Source organism: Sabethes cyaneus, chromosome 2 (assembly GCF_943734655.1).
Source record: "Sabethes cyaneus chromosome 2, idSabCyanKW18_F2, whole genome shotgun sequence".
NCBI classification, from domain to species: Eukaryota; Metazoa; Arthropoda; class Insecta; order Diptera; family Culicidae; genus Sabethes; species Sabethes cyaneus.
This window is the reverse complement of record NC_071354.1, coordinates 90,084,396-90,111,247: the sequence shown is the minus strand read 5'-3', so window position 1 is coordinate 90,111,247 and position 26,852 is coordinate 90,084,396. Positions and strand designations below refer to the sequence as shown.

General features: G+C 39.2%; 2 protein-coding genes across 5 annotated transcripts; both read left to right on the top strand.

Annotated features, from left to right (window-relative positions):
- Positions 1-893: 893 nt before the first annotated feature.
- LOC128738662 (protein transport protein Sec16A) lies at positions 894-19,545 on the top strand. Of its 3 annotated transcripts, none has more exons than XM_053833971.1 (16): positions 894-1,001; positions 4,900-7,641; positions 9,328-9,590; positions 9,648-10,044; positions 12,634-12,903; positions 13,207-13,400; positions 13,472-13,725; positions 13,779-14,639; positions 14,703-14,834; positions 14,898-15,053; positions 15,108-15,608; positions 17,356-17,561; positions 17,617-17,707; positions 17,777-18,119; positions 18,203-18,372; positions 18,431-19,545. In XM_053833971.1, the coding sequence occupies exons 2-16, from the start codon at positions 5,126-5,128 to the stop codon at positions 18,482-18,484; spliced, it is 6,408 nt and encodes a 2,135-aa protein (XP_053689946.1). In that variant the 5' UTR covers positions 894-1,001; positions 4,900-5,125; the 3' UTR covers positions 18,485-19,545. The 3 variants fall into 3 exon arrangements, with proteins under 3 accessions (XP_053689946.1, XP_053689945.1, XP_053689947.1); XM_053833970.1 differs by having other exon boundaries at positions 911-1,126; XM_053833972.1 differs by lacking the exon at positions 12,634-12,903 and having other exon boundaries at positions 911-1,126; positions 18,431-19,544.
- A 5,865-nt stretch (positions 19,546-25,410) lies between these two features.
- Positions 25,411-26,497, top strand: LOC128737492 (exosome complex component RRP4). Of its 2 annotated transcripts, XM_053832135.1 has the most exons (3): positions 25,411-25,535; positions 25,605-26,125; positions 26,183-26,497. In XM_053832135.1, the coding sequence occupies exons 1-3, from the start codon at positions 25,411-25,413 to the stop codon at positions 26,419-26,421; spliced, it is 885 nt and encodes a 294-aa protein (XP_053688110.1). In that variant the 3' UTR covers positions 26,422-26,497. The 2 variants fall into 2 exon arrangements, with proteins under 2 accessions (XP_053688110.1, XP_053688109.1); XM_053832134.1 differs by having other exon boundaries at positions 25,605-26,497.
- The last annotated feature ends 355 nt before the right edge of the window (positions 26,498-26,852 follow it).

The window sequence follows — 26,852 nt, the reverse complement described above, 5'->3', positions numbered from 1 at the left end:
TCCCAGATAACACAAAATCGTAATAGAAAGTTCACAATAAATCGTTTTCATATCAATTTCACATTGGAATTGTATAATGATTTGAGTATGTCAAATCGAAGTGAACAATAAGTTGTTTTGCAGTCGTGCGTGTCTTCATATACAATTCATGACTGTGAATTATAAAGCAGGATAGACGATTGCAATATTTGATTATATCTTAATCATATATTCAGGAGTATTTAGTAGCGTGTTATAAAAACTGCGCAAAATATAATTACAAATAGTTGTCAAAATTTTCGCACGTATATCGCCTCCACTTTGGTACATATATGTTCTTATATGGCGTGAAATATAACTTTTTCGTTCAGATATGATTTCGTATACCTCAGTTGCAATCAAGATATACAAACCAAATGGTTTACTGGGATGACAATTCTGCATCCATCAAATCTGGTACTCTAGAGTGACTCTATATAGAGTGGCGACAATGTCAAAATTGGAACGATAATTATCTGTCAGTGTCATTCCAATCGAGCAGACGACCTATTCAACGCGTATGCAGGAAAGAGAAAGAAAAACCTTGGAAAAACCGCATTGCATACATACATATTATCCGTCACTACTTGCGTCATTATGACTCGTGATGAGCTGGATTGTTTTATAAATAATTATAATTATTCGATACGAATTATAAGCAGATTAGAATACACAATGTGACTCAAGAAACTCTTTGCATTCTGTCTTTCAACTTAAAGAAAATACAAAAATTTCCGAATTATTTATTTTAAGATTTAAATGTCAACACAAAAATGATTGCATGAAAATTTATTTTCCGCACCTTTTCTCTATTCTTTATGGTTTCAGGCCAAGCTGTCAAAAAAAAAGATTCACTTTCATACTTCATGCAGCAGCAGAAAAATCACCTTCAACTGGTTCGATTGAAGAAAGTTCCAACCTGGCATTCGACTGTTTTTCAAGTGGACGTTTCTTGGCGAAATTCTCGAAATTAGTAATTATTGGTTAGTGTAATGTAAATGTTTCAATTCTATTCGTTACAAGAAAAAGTTTGACGATATTTTCTTGCTATTTTTTCGTGTGCGTGGATGTGAATATTAAGGAAATTCGCAGTTCATTTGGATCAGAGGTATAGGAAAAAAACACCTTTCACTATTTTTGATATTGGAAAAAATGTCTTGAAATGATTTGTGATTGCCAGTAACAGTGTGTTGTGAAGCTGGCTTAAAACCTGTATCAATGATTGAATAATTCAAATGTGATGAGTTTGTGATCTGTAAAAAATTAGCATTAGCGTGCAATTGAGCCACGAAGTCAAGCTTGCGTTATGGATGAAAAGCGAAAAAAAGCGAGGTGTAGTGGGAGAACGCAGGTGAACGGTTGTGTGGCAAGCGAAGAAATTATCGACTTGTCGCGTTTACGAAATGGAAATCATCAAAAGGCTTGGTGCTGCAACGGCTGCAACACTTTGTTTTTGCAGGGCATTGTTGATTGCACCGGCTATGTGTAATTTGTGCAACAAACTTTACGGCTTCAAAATAAATTAGATAAAATCTTATCGAAATGGCTCACTGTGACCGAGGGTAGCCTGAGCAGTTTAAGCAATAAAAAAAATTCATTTGGCCTTCTCTTCAGAATATTTTGACCGGTATTTACGCTGGGCGTTGAACGTTGTTAGTAGTGTCAGCCTAGCCCCCTCTAAGAAGCTTACCCAGCCGTCAAAATCAATCTTATTTGTGTTTTCGTTTAATTTTTGAATTATTTTGCAGAGACTGAAGGCAGAGTCGTTAAGGTACTAGTCATTGCTATGAAACACAATTCAGAAAGACAAATTAGGCCATTACAAATATTTTTTAAAGTTTTTGTCGTTCCGATGCTAGGCAATTTAACCTTCTCTGTCCCAGGGGTGCTTTGGTGGGTTACAGTTTTTGATCATGTAAAAAAGCTATTAATTAACAATTCGTCAAAGGCAACTATACACCTTGTAAAACAATGTTTTTACTACGTTACAAAATCAAAATATCCTTATTTGAATGTCTCAAAAATTTTATCGGTCGATTTTAGTATCGGAAGCAGGGATGCCAGGTGATTTTTTGAAAAGTCTTCACAAATCCAGAAAAATGTCTTTATTTGTCTTCTTCCGGCTTTCCAGATTTTTTTACCCATTTGAATTGCATGGTGAAGACATGTCTTCAAGTGAAGACATTTCAAAATAAAAGTCTTCTTTGTAACAAAAATGCCTTCAAAATGAAGACATGTCTTCACTTCTGGCATCTCTGATCGGAAGTCATGGAGCACCTGTGCTACCATGGGACAGAGAGGGTTAAGGGGGGGGGGGGATTTTTTTTAATTACGCAAAAAAATTGAGATTTTTAGGGATTTTTAATTGAAGTTTAATCGTGAAAAACAAATTTGGCAAAAATTTGCCGATTTTCGGAAATTACATGATTTGTACTTCCATTTTTGTTTCGTGCTAGAATCGTTAACACTCCGTACTCCGAGTTCTTTAGGCTGTAAAACCCACAGATAATTGACTTATATAAAAAAAATTTACTCAAGTTCAACCATTTTTTTGCCCCCCGATTTTTAGAGCCAATTTTGAAGGGCGGGGGGTCAAAAACTTTATAAATAGTTTGCAATGGCCTTGCTATTGAGATTATATGGAGCACTTTCGCCATTTTGGTTGAATTGATTATCTTGAAGGCTCTGTGTTCATGACAAATTGTCACAAAGTAAGAGGCAGGAAGCGCGTGACGTCGATCAAATAATAAAACTAATGACGATTACTCAGCATTTTACCCAAATAAGTCGTATACGCCGTGTATGTATACAAACTGAATTCAAACTTTCAGCATGGTATTCACGATGTGCCACAAGGCAGTAATTCAAGATTACAGATTTTGATCGATAATGTGTTTTACTATCTTTCAATGTTTACCAAACATTTTGTACGAATTGCACCAAAAGGCTGAATTTTCGCTGCCTTGCAGATTGTTTTAATATCTCTAGTTAAAAATATACTTCCCTTAACAGGCAAACAATCCAGCCTTGGATATGAATGTCTTTAAGATTCGACCCTTGAGCCGCAGGTTAATTTGGAGTTTGTCTCGCATTTGTCGAATTGAAAAGTAAGGGTAAGCGGGGCAAGACCGCCCGCTTAAGCAAAACTACCTGTATAAAAAAAAGTTGTAGCTCAATTTCTAATTTATCTGCTTTAAATGAACAATTGATCTATTACCTACATACAAAAAATAAAAACATAAATATCTGTAATGATTTTCTATTTTTTATTGCGATTTGGAAACACGTCCAAAAAATAGAGTATTTTTTCCCTGCGGGGTGAAACACGCCCACTAACGGGGTAAAACCGCCATAGCGTATAACTTTAACAATATTCAACCGATTTGAATGAAACTGGTGGCATTGGATTCATGAATTTATCTAATTTAAACAAATTGAATCAGTTTGCTATCAAACAATACATAGTTCCCCGAGATTCGCAAGTTCGAAAGAGTGTCCGGCAACCACTCGTATTGGAAGAATATCAGTAATATAGGTACCAACAGTCTTGAAATTGATACCGTGTAGTTTCCTTAGACAACAAGATGGATCGGGTTAGGCATCCTGGAGTCAATCTTTAAGGACTAGAGAGGATCTAAGATAAAATATAACACTATGAGTATTAAAGTTCCTGCAATTGATCCGGTAGGTCATTTTTTGACATTTCAAATTGTTCTGATTGATAGAGCAGATACATATTACTTTTCCTTTGCTAAGATAATTTGCTATATTTTCATAAAAAATATGTTTATTCCATGTTATTTGTTCCAAGAGGGAGGAATTATTAAAAAAGCTATATCCGAGAAAACAAGAAAATGTCCATAGCGCCCGCAGGGAAAATTTGCGATTTAGATTTTTCCAAACAGTCCACCAGCTATAAACTAAGCACATTTATATTGTTTTATGTAAATCTGAGATTCTTTGGTCCAAACTATGCAATTATTTTAAAAATCTCCTTATCGCACTAGCATTATACACGACGGTCTTGCGCCGTTCATTGTGGGCGGTTTTACCCCCAAATGACCGATATACACATTTCACTATTTATTTCAACAAAATTGCATGAACAGTTACCTAATTTAGGTACTGTCGGATGAAGACAGGATCAGAGAAGCGATGTGGGTTGGATTTACTGAAAGTTTTAACGTTTTGAATAAAATAAACCCTAAGTTCTGCGGGAACAAAGTTATAAAAAACGATACGATTATAACGAAAAATCTATTTTTATTTATTTCTCCGATAGTTTATACGATATTGCTGTACAAGGTATTGTAAAATATTGCGTACGCATTCAGTAATATGACTGTCATCAACATTTAACACCAATTTGAGCAAGGCCCTGTAAAACCATGGTGGGCGGTTTTACCCCGGCGGGCGTTGTTACCCCGTTTACCCTTACCTATTTGTTGATCTAAAAGCTGTTTTGGATATTGCTTCAAGTGCTTTAACACTCTGGCGAGTTTTTTCTATATGGATTATTGAAATTTTGCACAAAATAAATGTTTCAAAATAACGTAATATATCAACCTATGTACTTAAATAGATAGATTTGACTATAATGAAAAGGCATTAAAGTGCATTCTCATTCATTGAAATTTTGTTTTGCCTTTTTCTCTTTCTTGTTTTACGCGTTGTTCAAATTTTTCGCTTCTGTGGATTACCTTTTCCTAATAATTAAGATTGCTAAACATGCTCACATTTTCTTTAAAAAATATTAGCTGTATGATGGTTGGATGGAGAGTCTCTTTGAGGTTTTCGGAAAAAATAGGGGGCATCAATTTTTTTATTTATAGCAAATTTTACCTTATGCAATTTTATCCCCATTTTTTCAATTACTTACAGCAATTGCCTGCAACACACATCAAACCAAGTCTGTCAAACTTGTCAAAGCAGCTACTTCATCGATTCGGCACCTGATAGTTCCAGCTATAACAGAAAAACTTATTAAACAGAAGCAACGAACCGCAATGGAAGAAATCTAGTTACTGCATTACATGCCCAGTCCATTAGTACTAATAACAATACACTGATAAGCAACAAAGCATTAGCTAAACAAGAATTATACGAAATGGCTGCGCCTTTTTCAAGTAATACGTCATTTCCAAATAACAACAATAATAATAACAATAATAATGACGGTTGGGGAGATAACTGGGGTGATTGGGGGGAAGCGCCGATTGCGCAACCAAAGCAGACTCAACCCCCACAATCACCAGCTAGCAACAACCAGAGATACTTCCAACCGCAACAACCGTATCCTCAGCATATGGACCAGAGCAACAGAAATTTCATGCTTGGTTCTACGCAAGGAAACCAGCAGCCTATGAGCCATCAGAACTACTCAGGGCCATCATCATCGATGCAGCAGCACTTTCAACCCCCTTTTCAACACCAACCGTATAATGCACCGCATCAGCAGCAACAACACCCGTACGTACCGCCTACAGCCCCAGCAGCTTATTTCAACCAAGCACCTCCGAGGATTCCGTCTTATCCTTCTGCTTCAACCCCTCAACCTTTGCAAAACCAAGCAACCAATCAATCGTTCAACCAAACCATTTCCGATAGCTTCAATACCAGCAATAGCGACAGCTGGAACTGGAGTGTACCGGAAAATCAACCAGCACCAAGTCCCGTAACACAGCCGACTGTCGAGTCGCATGCCCAACAAAACGCACTTCAGGACAGCTATAATCAGAGCTACTCGCAAAACATCTCTCCCAACATCTTCAGTTTACCTGGTGGCGCAAATAATACTCAGCAGCAACCTCTACAGCAGCAGCAAGCGCAACCTCCTAAGGTCCAGGCTGCCCAAATAACTCGTCTTAAAAATGAAACGCTTTCCCCGCAGTGGTCCATTGAAAGTCAAGTGTCTCAAACTTCCAGCGATCGGTCGATTGAAAGTGGTGAAATTGCCGAAAGCAGAAGCTCCAATACCTTGCCGTCCGACGACGGATCATCTGGTAGACAGCCTACTCTGCCACAGCAGCTGGAAAATTATGAAAATATTGGTTCCTACGGTGGACAATATGCCGCCCAAGGGGTTCAAGACGTTCCGGATAAGCTAGACGAAACATTAAATTCACTTAGTGTCAAACAAGAACCAGCAAACGAGGAGAAGCGTGCAGATACTTACAGAGAATCTTCTTTTCCACCGCCTCCACCATCAATTGCTAGCAATCAACAAACCGATGGTGTACCACCTCCTAAAGCAGCGTCAAAAACACCGCCTTTACCGCCACCTCCAACTGAAAGCGGACCACCTCCAGCGGCTCTTAAAGGCTCAGCTGGCAACCCATTCAAGCGGGTAGGCCAACGAGCGCACATATCCACACCCGGTTTAGCCTCTAAACCATCTGTTCCGGTAAACCCAAATTATTTCTATCCAAATCCTTCACAAGAGTTAGCCAACGTGGAAAACCCCACTCCAGAGAATCTAGAAATCCCCGATTCTCGGGTGGAAAACGTCGAAAATTTAGAACTTGCTCCAAGCAACGATCGGAATCAGTATTTGCAAACAGGCCATCTTTCGGAGGAAGGCTACATTGGGCCTCAACCGGCGTCGAGTCGACAAATTGAGCAACAAAACGGCGAGGACAGCCTTCCACCGCCTGGTCTCTCGCGCTATGTTCCCGGGCAACAACAATCCGAAATCAACGCCTCGCTAACAAATCAAAACTTTCCAGAGCCGCCTCCTGGACTTGATCGTATGATCCCTGGAACTGATCTCGAAAATGCAACCGATATGAACATGGACCGTCAAATTGACGGCGAAGTATCCGATTCGGCATCGAACAGTATCGTTCGCTCTAGTAACTTTCAAACTGTTTCTTCATCCCAGCACCATGAGCATCATCATCATATTCACCATCATCAAGAAGAAATTAGTGATCGAAATTTATATTTAGTGCCCGGGGAGAGTGATACCCATCATAACCAACAACGCTTCATTCCCGGCGTGGAAGATGATCGATCCACACAAATGAGCATAGGTAGTAGCAGTTACGCTGCGCCACTCCCACCCATAGGGGATAGTACAATAAACGAGGAGCAACGTGAGCTAGTGATGGATGGTGAAAATCCTCACGACCCCCCGCAACAGCAGCCAACTCACGTTGACATCGGTCGTAACGAGCCAATCGAAGGGGAAAATACCACAGATGAACCCATTAATGCTACAATTGTTCCAACAGGTGGTGGTGCTGCTAATGTAGGAATCGTTGAAACGGACTCGAACCTTACGCTAGAGACAGCTCGCCGAAATCCGTCCAATACATCGACCGCAGATGAAAGCGAGAAGGATCGTTCAGCGTTCTACGGAAAGGGTAAGATGTCGCGCCGCGATGAGGATCCTTTGCGGCGATCGAACAAAAGTAAAAGCTCGAGGGATCGCTACGATACGGAGGATTCCGATTATAGTGATCGCGAGAGAAGGCGACACGAACGGGAAGGAAGCGGTGCAATGGATAGGGAACGTCGAAGAGGCGGCGATCGGGACGGCGGCGATAAGGAACGAAGGAAAGATGGCGGACGAGAGCGAGATAAAGAACGGGACTACGACTACCGGAACAGAGATAGGAATAGGTAAGTTGGTGTAGTTAATCATTCTACTGGTTTTATTTTTTATGCTAACAGTAAATCGTTCGCTTAAAATTGATGTGCGAAAATAATTTTCTCCTCCACCTATATAGCAGTATCTGCTACGGTTGGGCTAGTCTCATATTATCTTCTAGTTGGCGAATATTTTAGCTTGATAGTTTGTTGGTACATTGTAGAAACCTTGGCAAAGAGTAGCGAAAATTAACTAATATTTATTTGAGCGTCTTAGTAGAATACCTGAAACAATAAAAAAGAAGAAAAACAAAAAGTTATTTATTCACAGTAGTAGAATTAAAGGATATAAATAACTTTTTGTTTTTCTTTTTTTTTTAAAGAGTAGCGGCCATGCAAAGTGCTTCCAATGGGAACGATAAATCAAGGGCTACCATTGAAACAATTTTTGAAAACTAATATAATATACTAGCTGTAACCCCGCGCGTCGCCTCGCGTCTAATTGAGAGCAAATTGGTGGTACGCTATGTAACTCTATGAAGTGCAACTACGTTACCTTGGGTTAGCAACATAAGGCTGAAAATCATAAGGCTGAAACACGAAAGGCTGAAATTCGAAAGGCTGAAAACTAAGTAACGCCTACATAAGGCTGAATGGACAAAAGGCTGAAATCTCATAAGGCTGAATGTTCGAAAGGCTGAATAACGAATGGCTGAAACTTTGAATAAACAATGTGTATGTAATGCTAAAGGCAGAAATTTCAGAATTTTTCACAATTTTAACTTAAATCGGAGAAAACTTAATTAATTTTTGATAATTTTTTATAAATTATGAAAAATAATTACACTACATTTTATAGTGTCCAACGTGGAAAGCGTATCATTTAAGCTTAACCTGTGCACTGAGAAGGCATTGCATGCTTTTCATCTCGTTTCAATGTGTTCCAGTAAATTTTTACAATGATCCCATGTTTATGTGCCAACCACATTCCTAGATGATTCAGGACGAGACGGCCGCAGGCCGCGAGTGTTCGCCGGCGACCCGCCGTCGGAAGCGCCGGCCACTGCGGGGGGGCAGCCCCCCCGCAGAAACCACCTCTATTTAGGTGCAAGCATTTTCCTAGGTTTACTGACTAGTAGGGGTTATCCCTTAGTTGAGTCCGAACGAGCGGCAGCGAGTAAGGACAGCATATAACGAACACTTGAGCAGGCAGAAAGTCGCGAAAGTTTTATGACATACTCGCCCGTATGAATAAAACAGTTCTGTTTGCTTTGCTTTCCCCTGGCAAACCTTATAGACGAAGTCTTATATATTTTTCAGCCTTATGATGTTTCAGCCTTACGTGATATTCAGCCTTTTGATTTTCAGCCTTTCGTAGCTTTCAGCCTTTTGAAATTTCAGCCTTTCGGTTTTCAGCCTTTCGGTTTTCAGCCTTTCGAGATTTCAGCCTTTCGATTTTCAGCCTTTCGTAGGAGACCCGTTACCTTTGCTCGTCTTGAATGTAATCTGCTATGATTGGTTTGAGTCTTTGCTTAATGTGGGCGATTATTACCATGAAAATACATATCGCGCCCCTCGTTTTGCGACAGACATTAGCCTCTTATATTTATGAGGATTCTTGTCTTTTACTCCCATGTATTTCGGTCCATTCGTCCATTGAATGAACCCCCACATATTTAGAAAATCTTCCTAAAGTAGCTAATTCAATAATGCTTCCAGATATGAACGAGAGCACGATCGGGAACGTGATCGCTATCGGCGTGGTGACAAGTATGATCGTGACAGTCGCTACGAAACTGATGGATCCAAATACGAAACAGAACGCTCGGTTCGATATGAAAAGGAAGGAGAGGGTGGTAAGCGTTACATGTCTCGAGAAGAGTACTATAGAAAACGAGAGGAACGCGGTGGAGACGACCGCCGTTATCGAAAAGAGAAAGACCGCGATCGAGGAGATCGCTACAGAGACGACAGAAAAAGAGGTAGATGAATAGGAGGTCCAGGCCGACATACAATTGATACATTTCTTTTCTTTTCAGATGATCGCTACCGTGAAGGAGGAGATAAAAGACGCGATCGCCACGAAAGACGATATGATTATGAGGATTATAGAACGGGTAGCCGTAATGGTACTGACCGAGATCGCGAGCGTGACCGTCGGGAACGCGATGAGCGTAAAGAACGTAAATATCCTCAGGCAGCGGTATATGGTGCCGCCCCGTATGGTAACACCGGATATTATGATCCATACAGCTATTATACACAACACCAACAGTACTATGAACAATTGCGACGTACCAATCCGCAAGCGTACGCCGAATGGTACCGCACGTACTACAGTCAAATTCAGTCAGCTCAAATGCAACGAGATTTGCTCACCAGCGACGGTCGCGAATCGGTCCATTCCGGACGCAGTTCGACTAACGATAAGGAACGGTAAGTTTTGCCATTCTCTATCCCGAAGCATAAATGTTGTGGGTCATGTGTGCCAGTGTGGGAGTGTATTTTTTAACTCTATTATTTCTACCCATTTCTCTCCTGAAATATCATGACAAAAACATCAAATATAATTTCTCAAGAGTGGTAACTGCTTTACAGTTTGTGGAGACACAGTTTTCCGGAATTATAATTTATGTAAATGCACCAAACAATAGATGAGACTGTTTGTTAACTTTTTTGACTAATATCGCATCAAGTTCTGCCTTTCGGGTACAACCATACGAATCAGCAATCCATCATAGCCTCTAGCACACACACCTTTTGCATATTCTGGGCACTAGTTACGCTCTCTAGTGACTAAAAGAGACTTTTTCTTCACGCTTTTCATTGCATTGTATCATAACATACTTCATAGACCAATATCTTCTTCAATTCATGAGGAAAAAGAAGTGTTCCATTTAATCCTACTGTAATATACAGCATACTCCATATTAAATATTTTCAGGTTTTCTCGCTTGGTATTCGGAGAACAAATTAATTCGGTCCGTTTTTCTAAGGTCAAAAACCCATTTATTTCAAAATGAAAATGAATGAACAGATTATTTAAAGTATTCCCCATCGCTTGTTACTACCTTTTACCGAAATTCAGGCAGATTTCGAATTCCGTCAGGAAAAAAAAATGTTTCGTATCCAAGTTTCTAGTCAACTGCGAAAGAAGTAAAATCCGTTGGCATCTTAAGTCGTGCTGCATCCGTCGAAGCAACAACTAGTTAGTTCAGTACCGCACTTGTGCTTTTCCACACACTTTCTCATGACGTTTGCGACACGAGGACGAACATTGTCACGCAGCAGAATAATTTTATTACGTCTTTTCGTGCATTCTGGTACTTTTCTTGTAATAAACTACTAAAATAAACATATGAAGCCTGCAGTACCGATCGCCCATAAAGTAATCGCCAGGTTTTAGCCAGGCTCATTATTCACCAACACCCTTTTGGTGCCGCCAGATATATACGATGGTCAATGGGGGGAAGGGCTAGTCCCTTATCACCATATAATTCATGCCACAAGACTTGCACAAACAGTCCCCCATTTTCGCTCATTTTTTTCAGACCATAATGTCCCATGATGTGTTCAAGACTACCCAATATTCTCTTCGAAGTCACCTAAATGGGTTTGGCTGTTACCTATTAGGCATTTCTCAACCATAGGTGGGTGAGTGTAAAAACTGTTCTGGAAGTCAGCAGCACCGTAAGGATTTTCACAAAATGAAGACAAGTCTTGGGTATAACGTCTTTAAGACTTCATCCTACTTTATGGACAGACTTCGCAACTGGTTATTAGAGCACAATTACAGGGCTAGTGCAACAATCCTACTGGCTCTAGCAACACCACTTTCAGCCGAGATTGGAACATCCGATGACTGGCTTGTTAGACCAGCATCATACTTCGAATGTAACTGAGCGGTCACAGCGGAGGCTCAACTTTCAACTTGAATGCGTCGTTGAATCTCCTTACTCGTATTACGGTACCGGTGACAATCTGCGTGATTCAAAAGGATTTGAGAATGCCTCCGAAACACGCACGTAGCACATCACTCGCTTCAGCGTAGCTTTGATCAGCCGCATCAGTTTGTCCGAGTAACCGTTATAGTGTATTATCTGTCAAATTATTCGCGCTCGACTGTATCGTATGCTGCCCAGAAATACACGAAAATATGACGCGTAAGCAAGTTGCACTCCCAACATTTCTGGAGGACTTGAAATCGGACTGAATATTTGATCCTTAGTAGCACTGGTCCCCATAAAACCCGCATGATACTGTCCTACGAGTTCTCTAGCAATTGAGGACAAAGGACGTAACCAAATCTGGGGTAGCACCTTGTAAGTGAGCACCTTGATATGCGCAATGCCGCTGTAAGTACAGCAATTTTTCAGCTGCACAGCTCCAGATCCTTCCTGCGAACGCTGCTTAGTGACAAAAAACCCGACATTTTCACAAAAGTAAACAGCAAGGTTTATCTCTGAAACAATATGCGATATAACTAAAGATTGCTGTCTGAACCTCTCTGAAATCACCGAAATCAACTGTACGGTGAAACATTCATAAAAGTCAGAGCCATCTCATAAAAATGAACCGAACTAATTTGTACACCCAATAACCAGAAAAACATGTATCTAATATTTCAAAACCCTTTTCTGGTGATGGAAATAATATTTTCATAAGCATCATAAACGCAAGTATTTGTTCAAGTTTGCTTATATGTAATTCAAATTGGTTTGTAAATTTGAAATATTTGCACCAAATCTAATGCAAAAATAAATAATGAAAAAAGCTTCCGATGTGTTTCAAGTTTAAAACTTATTATGAACAGTTTTATTCGTATAAAACATAATTATAAATATGTTTTCAAACTATCAAAACATATATTTCCTGTTTTTGCAAACACTATCGACATTTAAATCCAGTGTTTTTCAAAATTAAAAAAAACAGAATGAATAAGCAGCAGCAACTCAGAAGTAATGTGGTTATCCAAGCTTATATCCGTCCGAGCCTCTCATCCCGGCCATTCTTGTATCTGTTTAGGTTGAATCGCACGACACCGTTTCTTCATCAGCCCAGTTTATATAATCCGGAAGATTACCACCGCCATTTAAATAATCAATCGCAGCCATCCGGTGGAATGCTCGATCAGAGTTTTCTTAGCGATGTGTCTGGTCTTCCGGCAACGTTGCCACCGTACCACCATCAACAAGCCATGGCATTCCAGCATCAGCAGCAGCAGCAAAATCAACGAGCTACACCACTGGCACTGGACAGATCTTACCATGTCGATAGGGGATTTTACCAGCCAAGGTGCTTTTCAGTTCTTTTTATTTAAGTTAATACGTTCTATACTTCACCGTCATTACGCCCTGCTTTCATTTCATTTCACCCATACAAAAAAACGCTTGATTATGTTTTTGATTTCGCATCATAACAAAACTAATAGTTGCATGGCCATAGAGAAAATTCTGTCTGTAGTATGTAGTGCGTATTGATTCTAACCTTAGACCACATCTGGCTTCATCGGTGGATAATCTAATAAAAAAATATATCTAAAGGGATGCGGTGATTATAAGGACGCACTGTGACATCAATTTGGTTCCAATTTTTCAGGGTGGATAACACTGATGGATCATTACGGCAAGATCCTGCAGTGGCTATGGAGGTAATGGAACCGGAACGGTTGACACCTAGAAAATTCCCGGAAATACACCCTATTGTCAGCATTTCTTGTGGATTGTTGATCACAGCAAAAAATCGACTAACCATCAATGGGACAACGGATTTGGTGAAAATTTTCAGTTTAGGTATAGTCTCATGTCCTTATTGTACCCAATGTTAAAATTTAAATATACTAATGGAATCATTCGGGTTTCAGGTGCTCACGAACCGACACGAAAGTTGTTTCAAACCTATCCGGGTCCATTGATAAAGGACAAGACCCATAAAAAGTCTGTGATTGAGTTCTGCGAAGAACAACTACGTTGTGGGCCGTCTTCCTTTGCAGGTCAAGGGCTTGTGAAATCTCGAGGCAACTCGATCAATAGTCTACACTCGTTAGGATCCACCGTGAATCGAGGATCATTTGCCCTGCTTTGGAGTTACATTATTTTACTGTTAAGACAAAATGGGGTACGTATTAATTATGTGTAAGTTAACTGTTACCTGACTGTTTTTTTTTTCAGACGTTCGTTGGGACAGACATTTCTGAGCTGCTCATGAATAACAAGCGCGAATTCCCTTTCGATTCGCAACACAGCAGTGCTAGATCGACGAACCTCAGTGGCAGGAATTCTTCTTTATCAGCTACCGATCGCAAACCACGTGAAATCGATGGTGAAAGACGTTTCGATGACGACGAAACAGAAAATAACGCAGATTACTTATCGGGAGAAACTGATCGAGTACCGTTGCTGGAGAAAAAAGAACAGTTCAGCGAATCGGAGATAACAGACAAATTCCGTAACTATCTGATTTATGGTAATATAACTGACGCCCTGGAATGGGCTACCGAAAACAACCTGTGGGGACACGCTCTGTTCCTTGCATCTAAAGTTGACTCTCGACAACATGCTAATGTTATGATGAAATTCGCCAACAAGCTAACACTAAACGATCCACTTCAGACGCTGTACCAATTACTCAGTGGGCGAACCCCGTCTGCAGTAACCTGTGTACAGGATGAAAAATGGGGTGATTGGCGACCGCATCTAGCCATGCTGGTGTCTAATAGTTCCGCCAAGCCGGAGCTTATTAAGAAATCTATTACAACGCTAGGAGACTCCCTGTACAATCGAGGCGATCTGTACGCCGCTCATTTCTGCTATCTACTATCAGATGTGGCTTTCGGAAGGTTTTCTGATGTAAAACCAGATGCTGGCGCCACAATAACTGCCACTACCTCCGTGCGTCTGATTTTGCTAGGATCCGCTCATCTGCAGCGTAACTTCAAAGAATTCTCTACCAACGAATCGATCATGATGACGGAAATTTACGAGTATGCACGATCACTAAACGAGGAACGCTACACGATTGTTGAGCTGCAGGTAGGTTTTTGTTAAACTAATGGAATATGCGTAAGATTGAGCAGTGCTATTTTCTCTTCGCAGTACTACAAATACTTGCTGGCCTGTCGCATGTTGGATTATGGAATGCAACTAAAATGTTTGCTCTATATGGAACAAATCGCCGAACAAATCCGGCTCGATCCTTACCGATTCGATGTGGAGTTTATCAAAAAGGTACCTGAAGCACGTGCCATAGTAATGCAATAGCATAGTTTTAATCTTTCGATTTCAATTTAGGTTTATACGCTGGGCGATAGACTCAAGTATTACGATCCCGTACTCGAGAAAGCATTGGATGAATCAGTTGATAACACAGGCCGTGGAAATGTGTACTCCAACGTAGAAGATCCTGTCTGGCTGCAGCAATTAAGCGCAATATTGAATAATTATAATGTAAGTCTAAAAGAATAAAACTTTTTCCAGAAACGTAATAGTTTTTCTTTATAGACAACAGATGCAAGTAACTACAGAAACATGCCCGTGAAACAACAGTTACAGGAATATAGCACTGAACAGTACGGTGAATATCCGGGTTACAATACAGAAACTCAACAGCAAGCACAACCAATCGGACAGGAACAACCGTACGGTTTGGATCAATCGGACATAAATAAACAATTTACAGAGATAAATCAGCAACTTGGACAGCTGAACCTACAGTACACTGAAGGTTACGATCAAAGACAACCACATACTCCTACCCATCACCAGTACGATCATCAAACCGCTGCACCCAGCTATGATCAAGGATATGACTCGATCAATCAATCGTCATTATTAGACGATAATCAGTATAAACAGCAGCAAATGGAACAACAGCATCAAACACATGCTTACGGATATGATGGATCATCGGGACAACCGGGCATTTTCGTCCCGGCCCCTGTAGCTAACTCGGAAACTCAACAGCATGCCAATCCGTACGACTACTGGGGATCGAATCCCGAGGTAAGCTAGTTTTATAATGTTGTAGTTTGGTTGGGTTATTTTTTATGGAAATAAGCCTGAGTTATGAATAATTAGCAATCAATTATGAGGCACTTTCGGTTTTGTTATATAAACTGTAGTAACGCGCTTGAGTTGCGAAATACATAGAGTAGTTATGTTGGAACTTCTTTGAAAACAAAACATGTCCCCTTATATGATTTTCCCGTTTCCCAATCTGGAATGCAGCCGGGTTTGAATCTAATCGCGTCCGCGCCCGCTAAAAGAGGTGCTTCACCAGCACGATCGATTACGCCAATCGGAACTTCGCAAGAGATTGAGGATAAATCTCGTGACATGCCATACACATCGTCACCAGCGCCGCCCGGAGACAACAGTAACATTCCATGCGAAACACAACCAACTATGCAACCAATTGGCTACAATGCCGACCCTTCAACTGCTCCGGGCGGTGGTGGTCCGTTCACCTACGTAAGTAGCAGCGATAGTAGCTCTCCGCTATCGGAAACATACCGTCCCGCTAACGAGTATCGCGCCAAATCTGCAAGCAACTCTGCCACCTCCAACGCTGCAGCCGCTATCGCTAGCAATAAGCATTCTAGTAATAATACGTGCTTCAAGCAAGTGCAGTTCCATTTCAACAATATTGCTCTTTCGGCTCCTTTGCTAAAGAATAAATTCGGCACTAATAGCAGTCCTTGCACAGCCACCGCTAGCACTCAGGCGAGACTATTGAATCAAATTCCTATTTTGAGAAACGTACGAAAAACGAGAAAGAAACGAAAGAAGATCAAATGCCCAGAGTCCACTCTCAAACAGGAGCAGCAGAAAAACCAAATACTTGCCACTTTGCCAAAGTCCAAGGCTTTTCTCTACGCTTGCTTAAATCGACCATCGACGGTTGCGGACACGAAAGATATCGTGTACAACGGAACGTACCCAATCGATCAACCTTTCTGTAGTCGGTTCAAAAATGGTAGCTTTAGTCTTAGCAGTACCGACACAGAGCTGGACGGTGTACTAGGATTGAGGGCAAACGTAATAAATGCTGAACCAGCCAGTACTGTCACTGATGGCACACTACGTAAACGTACTGTTTCCGACAGCAAATATGTTAAAACTTTTGCAATTGATGAACCCATATAAACGCTTTGAACTTGGCTCATTTAGTTTTTTTAATCTTTTTAGCAACTTTTTTCTTTTGAATATCCTTACAAATGTGCTTAGTAACAAAATACATTGGACTTGGATTAGATTAGATTGTTTATTTCAGAGGCTTTCGGTTTACGACTGGTTCTCCTCTCTAAATTAGACTTTTTGATAATTTTATTTGCCCCATACAGATGTAAAGGATCAAATAAGCGCAATACATAATGTTTCTTTCTCGTTCTTCAAAGTATAATTCCACCGAATTTTTTTCTACCGCAGTGTGCAATCAACAATCTCAAAAATAATTAAATGTTCATGTTACTGTCTTGATAAAAATAATAGGATATTCTTGGAAATAAAATGAAATGTATTATAATAATATAAATGAAGTGAAACAGCCTTAGTCGAAACCTAAACCGAAAATATATAATTGAGATTTATGAAAGCAATTCCACACCAATTTTAGTCGTTTTGTATTCAATTTATGTTATTACAATACATTTAAATCCGTTTATTTCTTCTTTTTTCTTTTCAATTTATTTAATGGAATAATGATGAAAACTAATATTTGGAATGTGCCGATATGTATGTGTCACTGCAGATGCCAAAACCCTCCATCACAATGCCCAATGCAGTTTCTAACCGCCCGGGTTACGACAGTGAGGAAAGCAAGTCATCACCCAAACGCGGATCCTCCGATCAAGTGCAGAATCAATCTGTCACTGCTGAACAGACGAAAATAAGTAGCGAACAATCCAAAAAGGGTCCACCTAGTAAGGATAACAAACCCGTAGGCAACACTCAAAGGTATGTGTATAACTCAGAGACGAAATTCTAAATAATTGTGCATGTTAAACTTTAGCAACAATTCCGGCTGGTTCGGTGGAATTTGGAATAAATTATCTTTGAAGCCCAAAAACCAGATGATTCTTCCAGATGATAAAAACCCTACGGTAAATCAGAAAACTCACTCTATTAATTTGCTTCAATAATATTAAAATTTTATTAAATTTATTTGTCAGATTGTATGGGATCCGGAAACAAAACGATGGGTGAACACAGAAACAGATGCTACTGAGGAAGAAGCCTTCAAACCACCACCGAAAATGTCCGACATAATGCCAGGTGCTGCAGTGCCACCATCAGCAGGTCAAATTCCAATGCCGATTGAATCTACACCAGCACCAGTACCAGCACCATCGAACGTAGCCTATGGAACAGTGCCACAGGGGAGCAACAACGAATCGATCAATCAACTGTCGTCAACCGTTCCGAGTGGAACTCATCAACCGGCTCCCAAACTGGGTGAACCAACAAAGGTCCCAAACTTACAGTCAAATATGTTTAAAATGCAAAGAAACCGAAGTAAGTAGACCACATAGAATCAGTGCATGCTAAAAAAGATACTAAACATAATTTTTTTGCCGACAATATTTCGTTTACAACAGCTCTTAAGAAATCCTACGTCGATGTGTTCAACCCATCAGGCGCGGCACCAAGTCGACCGGTGGAACCGATCTTGGCTCCAACAGTTCCGACAATTAGTACACCCCAAGGTGGCTTTTTTGTTCCTGGGCCTGCTCCCATGGGCGGACAACAGACTGAAAACCCGGCGGAGGTAAGGCGGGACAGTTCTTTAACGTTGCGATAATATTTTCATATTACTTTTATTGTAGGGAGTGCCTCAGTTCTATAATCCAAATCAATATGCTGGTGCGTACCAACAGTAACCACCACATGGTGAGTAGGGAAAATCGTAGCGTGCTGGAACTTCGCTGTTAAAATTTCAACCAGCTGAGAAGGCAATTAATAACGATAAAGGTCCTGTAGAAGAACAAAGTGTATTTGTGCGTCTGTAATATAATCGTGTGCTGACCAAGGAATGCCGATAGAATGTTTAGAGTGGATGCAGTCTTTGTTTTGTACATGTTCATTTTGTTTATGTATAGCAATAAAACGTAAAAAATTAATGTTTACCTACATCGTTACAGCAGCCAGATTATTTTTTATGCTAGAAAATACATTCTTGTCAGGATTAGTTAATTGGTTGCTTTTTACGCTATTGTTAGAAATCAGCTGAGATCGATATATTTCTTCTACTTGTTTATCGGAGTTGCCTTTCAGTAATGTGCTCCGTCTTGTTAGGTATTTTGTGAAAAGCTGTATGTATTATTTTTTCATTTCCTTTTTTGTTTCTATTTAGTTGGTACTTGTAAACTAGAAGATTAGGTGCAGTATGATATAAGCAGAATAACAGGTCTTGCAAAGCACTTTAAAAAAGTTTGCTCGGTTTGATAATGAGTTTTGTGATACGTATTATCATTTTCCTTTGATCAGAATTTTATTTTGGATTCATTTTTATATGTACGGTGCAACGAATAAATTTATTTTAATATGGGCACTTATTACAGATAAAAGACAGTGAAACGCAGAGGGATGACAACCCCAAAATCAAAATAAATTATTGAAAACTATGACCGTACTTGATCAGCGAACGTTATAAATTCATACTAAATGCATCAAATTCCGAAACTGGATTCTGTTGTAAAACTGCGTTCCTTCATCGTATGCATTTATGACGTTTTCTGATTGCAAATATGATCAATCAATATATTAGATAATTATAAATATGTTTCAGTTAGGGTTTCGAGTGTTTTAAAACTAGTAAATTATTCCACAGAAGGAATAGTGAAGGAAACCACGCGCATTGTAAATTTATTCATTGAAACAAAAAACTATTCAAGTTGAAAATACACATATTAACCAAATACACTTCAGGTCACTTTAAAAAAGCAGACAAAGAAAACCACTCAAAATTGTATCCTCTCAAAGCCCCTTCCTCGTGTAAGTTCGGCAATATAAACTTAAATATGTCCCTTGTCAATGTTAGCTGACACTTCGTATCGAATAGACGGCTCGTATTCTTAATCGCATCTGTTCTGCATGCCGCTCAACCCGTTTTGATCTGCACTTTTGCACCGATTAAAATTAAACTATATGCTACAACACACGTCGTTCGGAATTCAGAATATGGGTTCTGATGCGATCCGATCGGGATGTAGAATCGAGGTGATCAAATCAAATAAATCGCCTCGGCGATCGGACCCTGATTCGATCAAGAATTTCGCGTCGATCAGAATACAACGTATGCTATAACACACGTCGATCGGGACATCTCTGATCGGAATGTACAATCGAAACGAATATGAGGATTGAATTCAAACACAACGAAAAATACGGAGCTCTAGAGAAGACAAACAGCGACGTACATTACGCTTTGGATACACACATTTTCATATAGAACCTACATGTTATAATTCCACTTGTTATAAAACGGGGTAGGATTCTTTAAAACAAATACCTTTTTAGCTACTCTATCTTAAAAAATGTAGACCAAGGGGTTTCCAGTAAGGCGTATAAGTGCGTAGTAATCAGATATTACTTTTGTAATCATTTACGAATTAATTAGGTAATCAATAGATTAATCAATGATAATCTTAAGTAATCATTGGTAATCATGATTAATTTATAGCAATCACAAGAGATTGATTACTGGTAATCAGTAAAGTAATCAAAAGTAACTTTTTTCCAAAGGTGCGTAGTAATCATTGCTGTTAAAAACCTCTTGGTGTAGACTAATCAAACCCATTATGCTCATTTATGTCAACATTATCACATATACGTCATTTTCAGTTTCTTGACTAATTCCTCATTCTATGAGCATATAAAAGGACAAAAAATACACCTGGTGCGGAAAATGATTTGCTTACATATGATAATACTTTTATTTGGATCATGCAATAGAACACAGTGGACATAAAAGACACACATCAAGCGGGATCCAGCCTCTGTTCATCATAGTAAATTTTATTGGAGAAACCGATAACCGTCTGCTTATGCATACTGTTCAGTCCGAGCAAGCTTTCCAAGTCTTGTGCCACCTTGGTGGTTTTCCTCTTCAAGTGATTTAAGGTTTGCACTACTTCCTGGTTGTCTTCCTTGCAGACCAAAACGGCTGCACCTTCTAGCCGAAGCTCAAGTTGATTCAATTCATCCTGGAAATTGTACAGCTTTTGGAAAACTTCTTTAGCCAATAATTTCGAACATTCGAAGGTGATACTTTTGTCAAGCAGATCTTTGAGCTGATTTACTTTCTCTTGATATGAATCAGTTAGCTGATCAAATTCCTTGGCTAGCGCACTGCAAGCATTCAAGCGATGCAATATTCCCTGATCCAGCATTTCTAAGCGCTGCAACCGACTTGTGTAGTTGGCGATCTGACGACTATAGTTGTCCACCTCATTTTCCAGATCCTTTAGTACTAGATGTTTAGTCTTGTTGAGCTCTTCCTGGATCGTAACTGCAATGAATTCATCGGCCAAATCTGTTGATTCTGCAACCAGCAACCGAATGTCTTCGTCCACTTCGTCGTAATCCGCGCTCATGGTGATGGAAGTGTAGGTAGATGAACAATGAACAGTATTAATAATAACTCGATTAATGCGTATTCAAGACGCTACACAATCTTATGTGATTTATTCAGATTATTTCTGATATTCAAATAAAAGACCTTCTTCAGCTGTTGCCTGTTGAATATTTTGGTAGTTTTGCCCGTTGAGTTTGGTTGGCTAACACCGCTCACATCTCACACGATCTCGTGATCGTGCGCTACTAGTGGTAGGTATTGAAACTATGGTCACTAAATATCCCATCAAAATACATCGGGGTGGCACGCTACGATTTCAGCGTAACAAACATCTAACTTTCATTCCGCATCCTCCAAAAATGAAAATTTCAGATTTCAGATATTTAATATCGTTAGAAATATCGTTGTATTTCAAAGTTGGTTCAATATAAGGTACGCGATGGTATTTTCAGCCTGTTTCTAAATTCAGCTTATTTTCCTTTTCTTTCGCTAAATAAATACTTTGGCGATATACGCACTTAGATTTTATCACCGAACTCGGTAAAATAAATTGCCGAGATCCCAACAGCTGAGATCTCGGTGAAAATCTCGGTAAAACATTGAAACACCGAGATCTTGGAAATCCAAAACATCAAACAACTGTCAAACTTTACCGACAATCTCGGTATTATTTTTCCAAGATATCCGGTAATCAATACTGAAACTCGGCTGAAATTGCCGAATATTCCTAAAGCGTTAGCGACCCAAACTGTCAAATTTTAACGAGATTTTCTGTAAAACATTAGCTGAAAATGCCGCACTACGGTATTAATATGCTGAAAACTCGGTATTTTTAAAGTTTATGAAAATCAATAAAATTTTGAATAAAACTATCATAATCAACCAATATGCGCATTTTCTTATTTTAAACAATTATTGTTTAACAGTTTAACGGTGTAATAGTATAGTTAATAGTATAAACTAATGGCAAATAGCAAAAATAATGGTAGAACCACGTAGAACGAGCAAATTTTTCACCTGTTGTGGTTAATTTGCCTATTGAAAAAATTGTTGCTCTGATAAACACAAAGAATTGCTTGTCGTTGGGCATGCAGTTGGTGGCAAATACATCGTAACATTCGCATAGTCTGAGAAAGCCTACTACTGCATGGCAGCAGCCAACGGGCTGTTGCATTCTTTCCATGAGATGACGCATTGGCCTCCACACTGCAACTCACCACGAATTATTAGCACTGGATTCACGTTATGGGTTGGGAGGGAATCGTCAACCTAGAGAAATGTTATTCATATTTTATCTTCCAAAATTCAGTACAGTAATTAAAAAAACCTACTCCATCCATTGCACCAACCCGTTCAAAGGATTTTCCTGTGTTGCGGTTGCATCACGCGTGCGCTTACAGCCTCTGGTAAGGTTCTTAGACCGAATGATAGCCATTTTAACTTTACCGGTAACGAAACTGCTGTCGATCGCGCACAGTTAATTTTTAACATTGCTTTCCGAAATCTCGGTAAAACAGTTTGTGGTTTTTTTCAGTAGCATTCAACGAAATTTCGTTAAAACGATATTGAAGTACCTAGATTCTGCATTTTATTTTACTGAGCTCGGGGGTTTACTGTTTTACTGATCTTCTCAGCAAATAAGATTGCAGTATCTCGGTAAATAAGCTTCATTTCCGATATCTCAGTAAAATAATTTTCCAAGTTACGGTAAAACGAGAAATGTTCACCGATATCACGGGAAAACAGGTCTATTTTTGTGTAGTTCGGTATTTTACTTTACCGAGACTTTATTTTGGAATTAAGTGTGATACAACTTCAATATGTTGCATCCTTAAGAATGTAAGTAATCTAATGTTTTTTGGTAACATAACATCAAAACCAGTTAGAACTCCACTACTATAGAACTTAATGGGCTGAAAACCCTCCCGTACACTGGACTGTCTACCTTATCACGTGCTTAATGGCAGCTAGTGGGTACACTTTTCGAAAATGTTTATTTGCTTTTGGCAACTCCGACTGACTAACGTTTGTTACTTCTACAACAACTATCAAAAGTGAAAATGTCAACTTAAGTTGAATAAAGTTACCAAAGGCATGCTAATATTTTCCGAATGTTGTATCCACTAGCCGCCATTACGTACGCAAAAAGGTGGATAAATCCGAGTTGATTTCCATTAACACAAATGTTCTATCAAGTAGGGTAACCAACGTATTTTGGACCCCATCAGCAGCTGTACACTTTTAAATGATTCTACCTATAAATGCTGTAAATACTCAAAATGCCCTTAAAGTTTACAAACTCAGATTTTGGGCAGTTTTTCAACCGAAAAATTGGTAGGTAGTAGGAACCTAGGACAGGACGTGACATGTTGTATCGCAAAAGAGCCAATTTTCTGTCAAAAAAGAGTCAGCTTCCTGATTGGCTGATATCTTACGTGCAACTGTAGAAACAAAAATTCACAAAGGAAGCGCAAAAGTGTTGCTGGAAACCACAGCAAACACTGAAACCATCAAATTTTGAACGTTACTAGGATTTTAACACTTTGTTTATCGTGGCGTGTTAGCATAAAACAAACTAAACTTAAGTGAAAGTGTAATTCGGCCAAATTGAAACTGTTTTTGTGTAATTAGTGATCAACTAGAACAAGTGGCTTCCATCATAAACTGCACCTGCATTCTTGGAAACACTTTTCGTTGCCGTAGTAAATTTTGAAAGGGAATCGCCAAAACAATAAACAAGAATAATAAGAAGTCACATGTCATGTCCTGTCCTAGGTAGGAACTTAAAAGTGCGTTATTTGTCATAGAGAATAATTCAATTATCGGTAGCAAGTAGCCAAAATTGGTTGAAATTTTTACGCAAAGTTTATGTTTGTACACTTTAAGGGCATTTTGAGCAGTTTCAACCTAGCTTTTACTAAATCCTGCCTATTTACAGGTAGAATCATTTAAGTGTGCATAATTTGGACACTTACAGCAAAATCAAATGGATGGGATGGCTGATGGGGTTAAAATAGGTTGGTTACCCTACATAAACTCAGGAATATGAATATTTGTCGACCAGGATGCGTAAACCAGTTCTTGTCAAAGTTTTCTATGATGGGGAATTCTGTTTGATATCTTTGATATTGACCTTTTTGAGTAAAAACTGCCGCCGTGGCGCTACCTGCTGCGATGGTGATAAAAATGAAAACAAACGTCAAATGCGGTATGTTTCATAAAAAAAATTCAGTAAATTTAATTTTTAACTAGTTTTCGATAGAAAACTTTACTAAATTTTTATCAGGTTTTGTAAGAAATTTGCTGTTTTGCAAGGTGTATTAAAAACACTTTTAAAATAATGAATTGAAAGAGCATAAATTTGAAGAATACTGTAAAAGTTGGTGTGGCGACTTAACTAATCGAAGACAGCAGTGACCCCAAATTGGTTTTTGCATATTATTGGAGCGTTTTTCTACTTTGTAAAATCTTTATGCTTGTTTTGTAACGGTTCAAGTCAAAGTTCTAGAGATTCGAACATCTGTCAGTCCTGGCGAACCACATTGCTCCGGCATTGCATGAAAATATGAATGTTCTCTTTGGTTATCCAGTATCTTGCTTGCAATAGCCTGATTTATGTTAAGTTCACAAAAAAACAAGCTTTTTACCACTTGAGCACGCGGATTTTTATAATTTACCGTGAAATATAACCTGTCTTTTGTCGCACAAATATACAAAAACATTATTTTCTCGTATATACTGTAAACAAACCACTGACAAAGTATATACCAAAAATAAAGTACTCAATTTTCTTTAAAATAATTTCGCTTGTACATTGTTTCACTACAATAATAAAATTAAAAAAGTGAACTTTTTTCGGATTCTTCAAGCAAACTGTCAACTTTCTCACCGTTCGGCTAGTTCTAAAACCACCACCGTCAGCGCATAAGTTTCTCTCGAACAGGTCAACATACTGCAAAAATATGGTCTCCTATTAGCAGTCCCTCGGTCCGGTTTCATAAGTACAAAATTAAAGTTTCTAAACCCATCACTGGTAGCGCTGATGTCGAAACGTCATGTTCGCAGATGTTTGTTTTGTTTTACTCGAGTTTTCGGTCGCGATAAACTGTCCGATAACTGGCGTGTGATTTGGTTAATTTCCAATTTATTTTAATTTTAAAAGGTTTAAAGTCGATTAGGTACTGGTGTATAAATTAGAATATTCCAACAGTAATTTATTTAGTCTCCTAAATGGCATCAAACGTAATGATACGACTTGCGTCAGACAGAGTAAATTTATCGCTCTTGTCTGGGGACAGCAATCCGCGGCTTTTTACACCTGGGGAAGTAATCACATCACAACAAGGATACATGCGGTAATTCTTATCAATTTACAAACATTTTGGATATTTTAACAAATTTCATTACTTGCTATTTCTCTGCAGAGGACATGGGACCTACATGGAGGATGAAGATATTAAATCGTCGGTCGCTGGTGTGATGGTTCAGGTCAACAAGTTGATAACTGTTAAACCTCTGAAAGGTCGCTATGTTGGTGAAATTGGCGACGTGATAGTAGCACGTGTAATCGATGTACAGCAAAAACGTTGGAAGGTAGATACGAATTCCAGGCTGGATTCGATTCTATTGCTCTCATCGGTGAATTTGCCCGGCGGAGAGTTGCGTCGGCGAGGTGTCGAAGATGAACAGCAGATGCGAAAATATTTGCAAGAGGGAGACCTCATTTCGGCTGAAGTACAAAATGTGCATTCCGATGGAGTGTTATCGTTACATACGAGAAGTTTGAAATATGGAAAACTGGGCCAGGGAATACTAGTGAAAGTGTTTCCTTCATTGATTAAGCGACGAAAGACTCACTTTCACAATTTGCCGTGCGGTGCCTCGATCATTCTAGGAAACAACGGATTCATTTGGATTTCACCGATGGTTAGCACCGAAGGCGAGGGTAAGGATAAATGCAATGGTTTATTGTTTTTACGCTGCAACATATTATATTTTTCAGAGGGTGGTGGCTTTACGCAGAATTTGGAGGAATCTATTTCAAAACAAGACCGAGAAGTGATCTCCCGGCTTCGAAATTGCATTTTAGCATTAGCCAACTGCAAAATGCTGCTCTATGATACAAGCATTCTGTACGCATACGAGGAGTCATTAAAATACGAAGTGCACGAGTTGTTACATCAGGAAGCTATGTTCGATATAGCTTTTTTGACCCAACATAAATTAAGATTGCAAGAGTAAAGTCAAATGTAGGTCATAATTTCATTTTCGTTCTTAATTTTGCTTTTTGATGACTTTTGGTTATTAGAGTTCCATGGCACATAAATGATTTCTCTTATCTACAGGATTGTCCTGATAACTCTGATGGAATCAAAAAGAACACTTCTTTTTCTCGGAAACTCGGCATTCTTTGAACTGCTCAAATATAAGTTATATCTATTTGTTTTCTCTTGTTTCGGTTTTACAATAGAATAGAATATGGCGAAGAATTTCATTTAAATATTCACCAAAAATAGAACAAGTTTCGTTACAATTCCTCGCTGGATTTATTGTGAATGAGCTTCTATGAGTCGTCCCTATCAACCAAAACCTTGTATGCAAGTATTACGACAACGTTGGACGCTGTAACACGTAACGCATCCTTATCAGCGTCGCTTTGACAGGACGCCGTT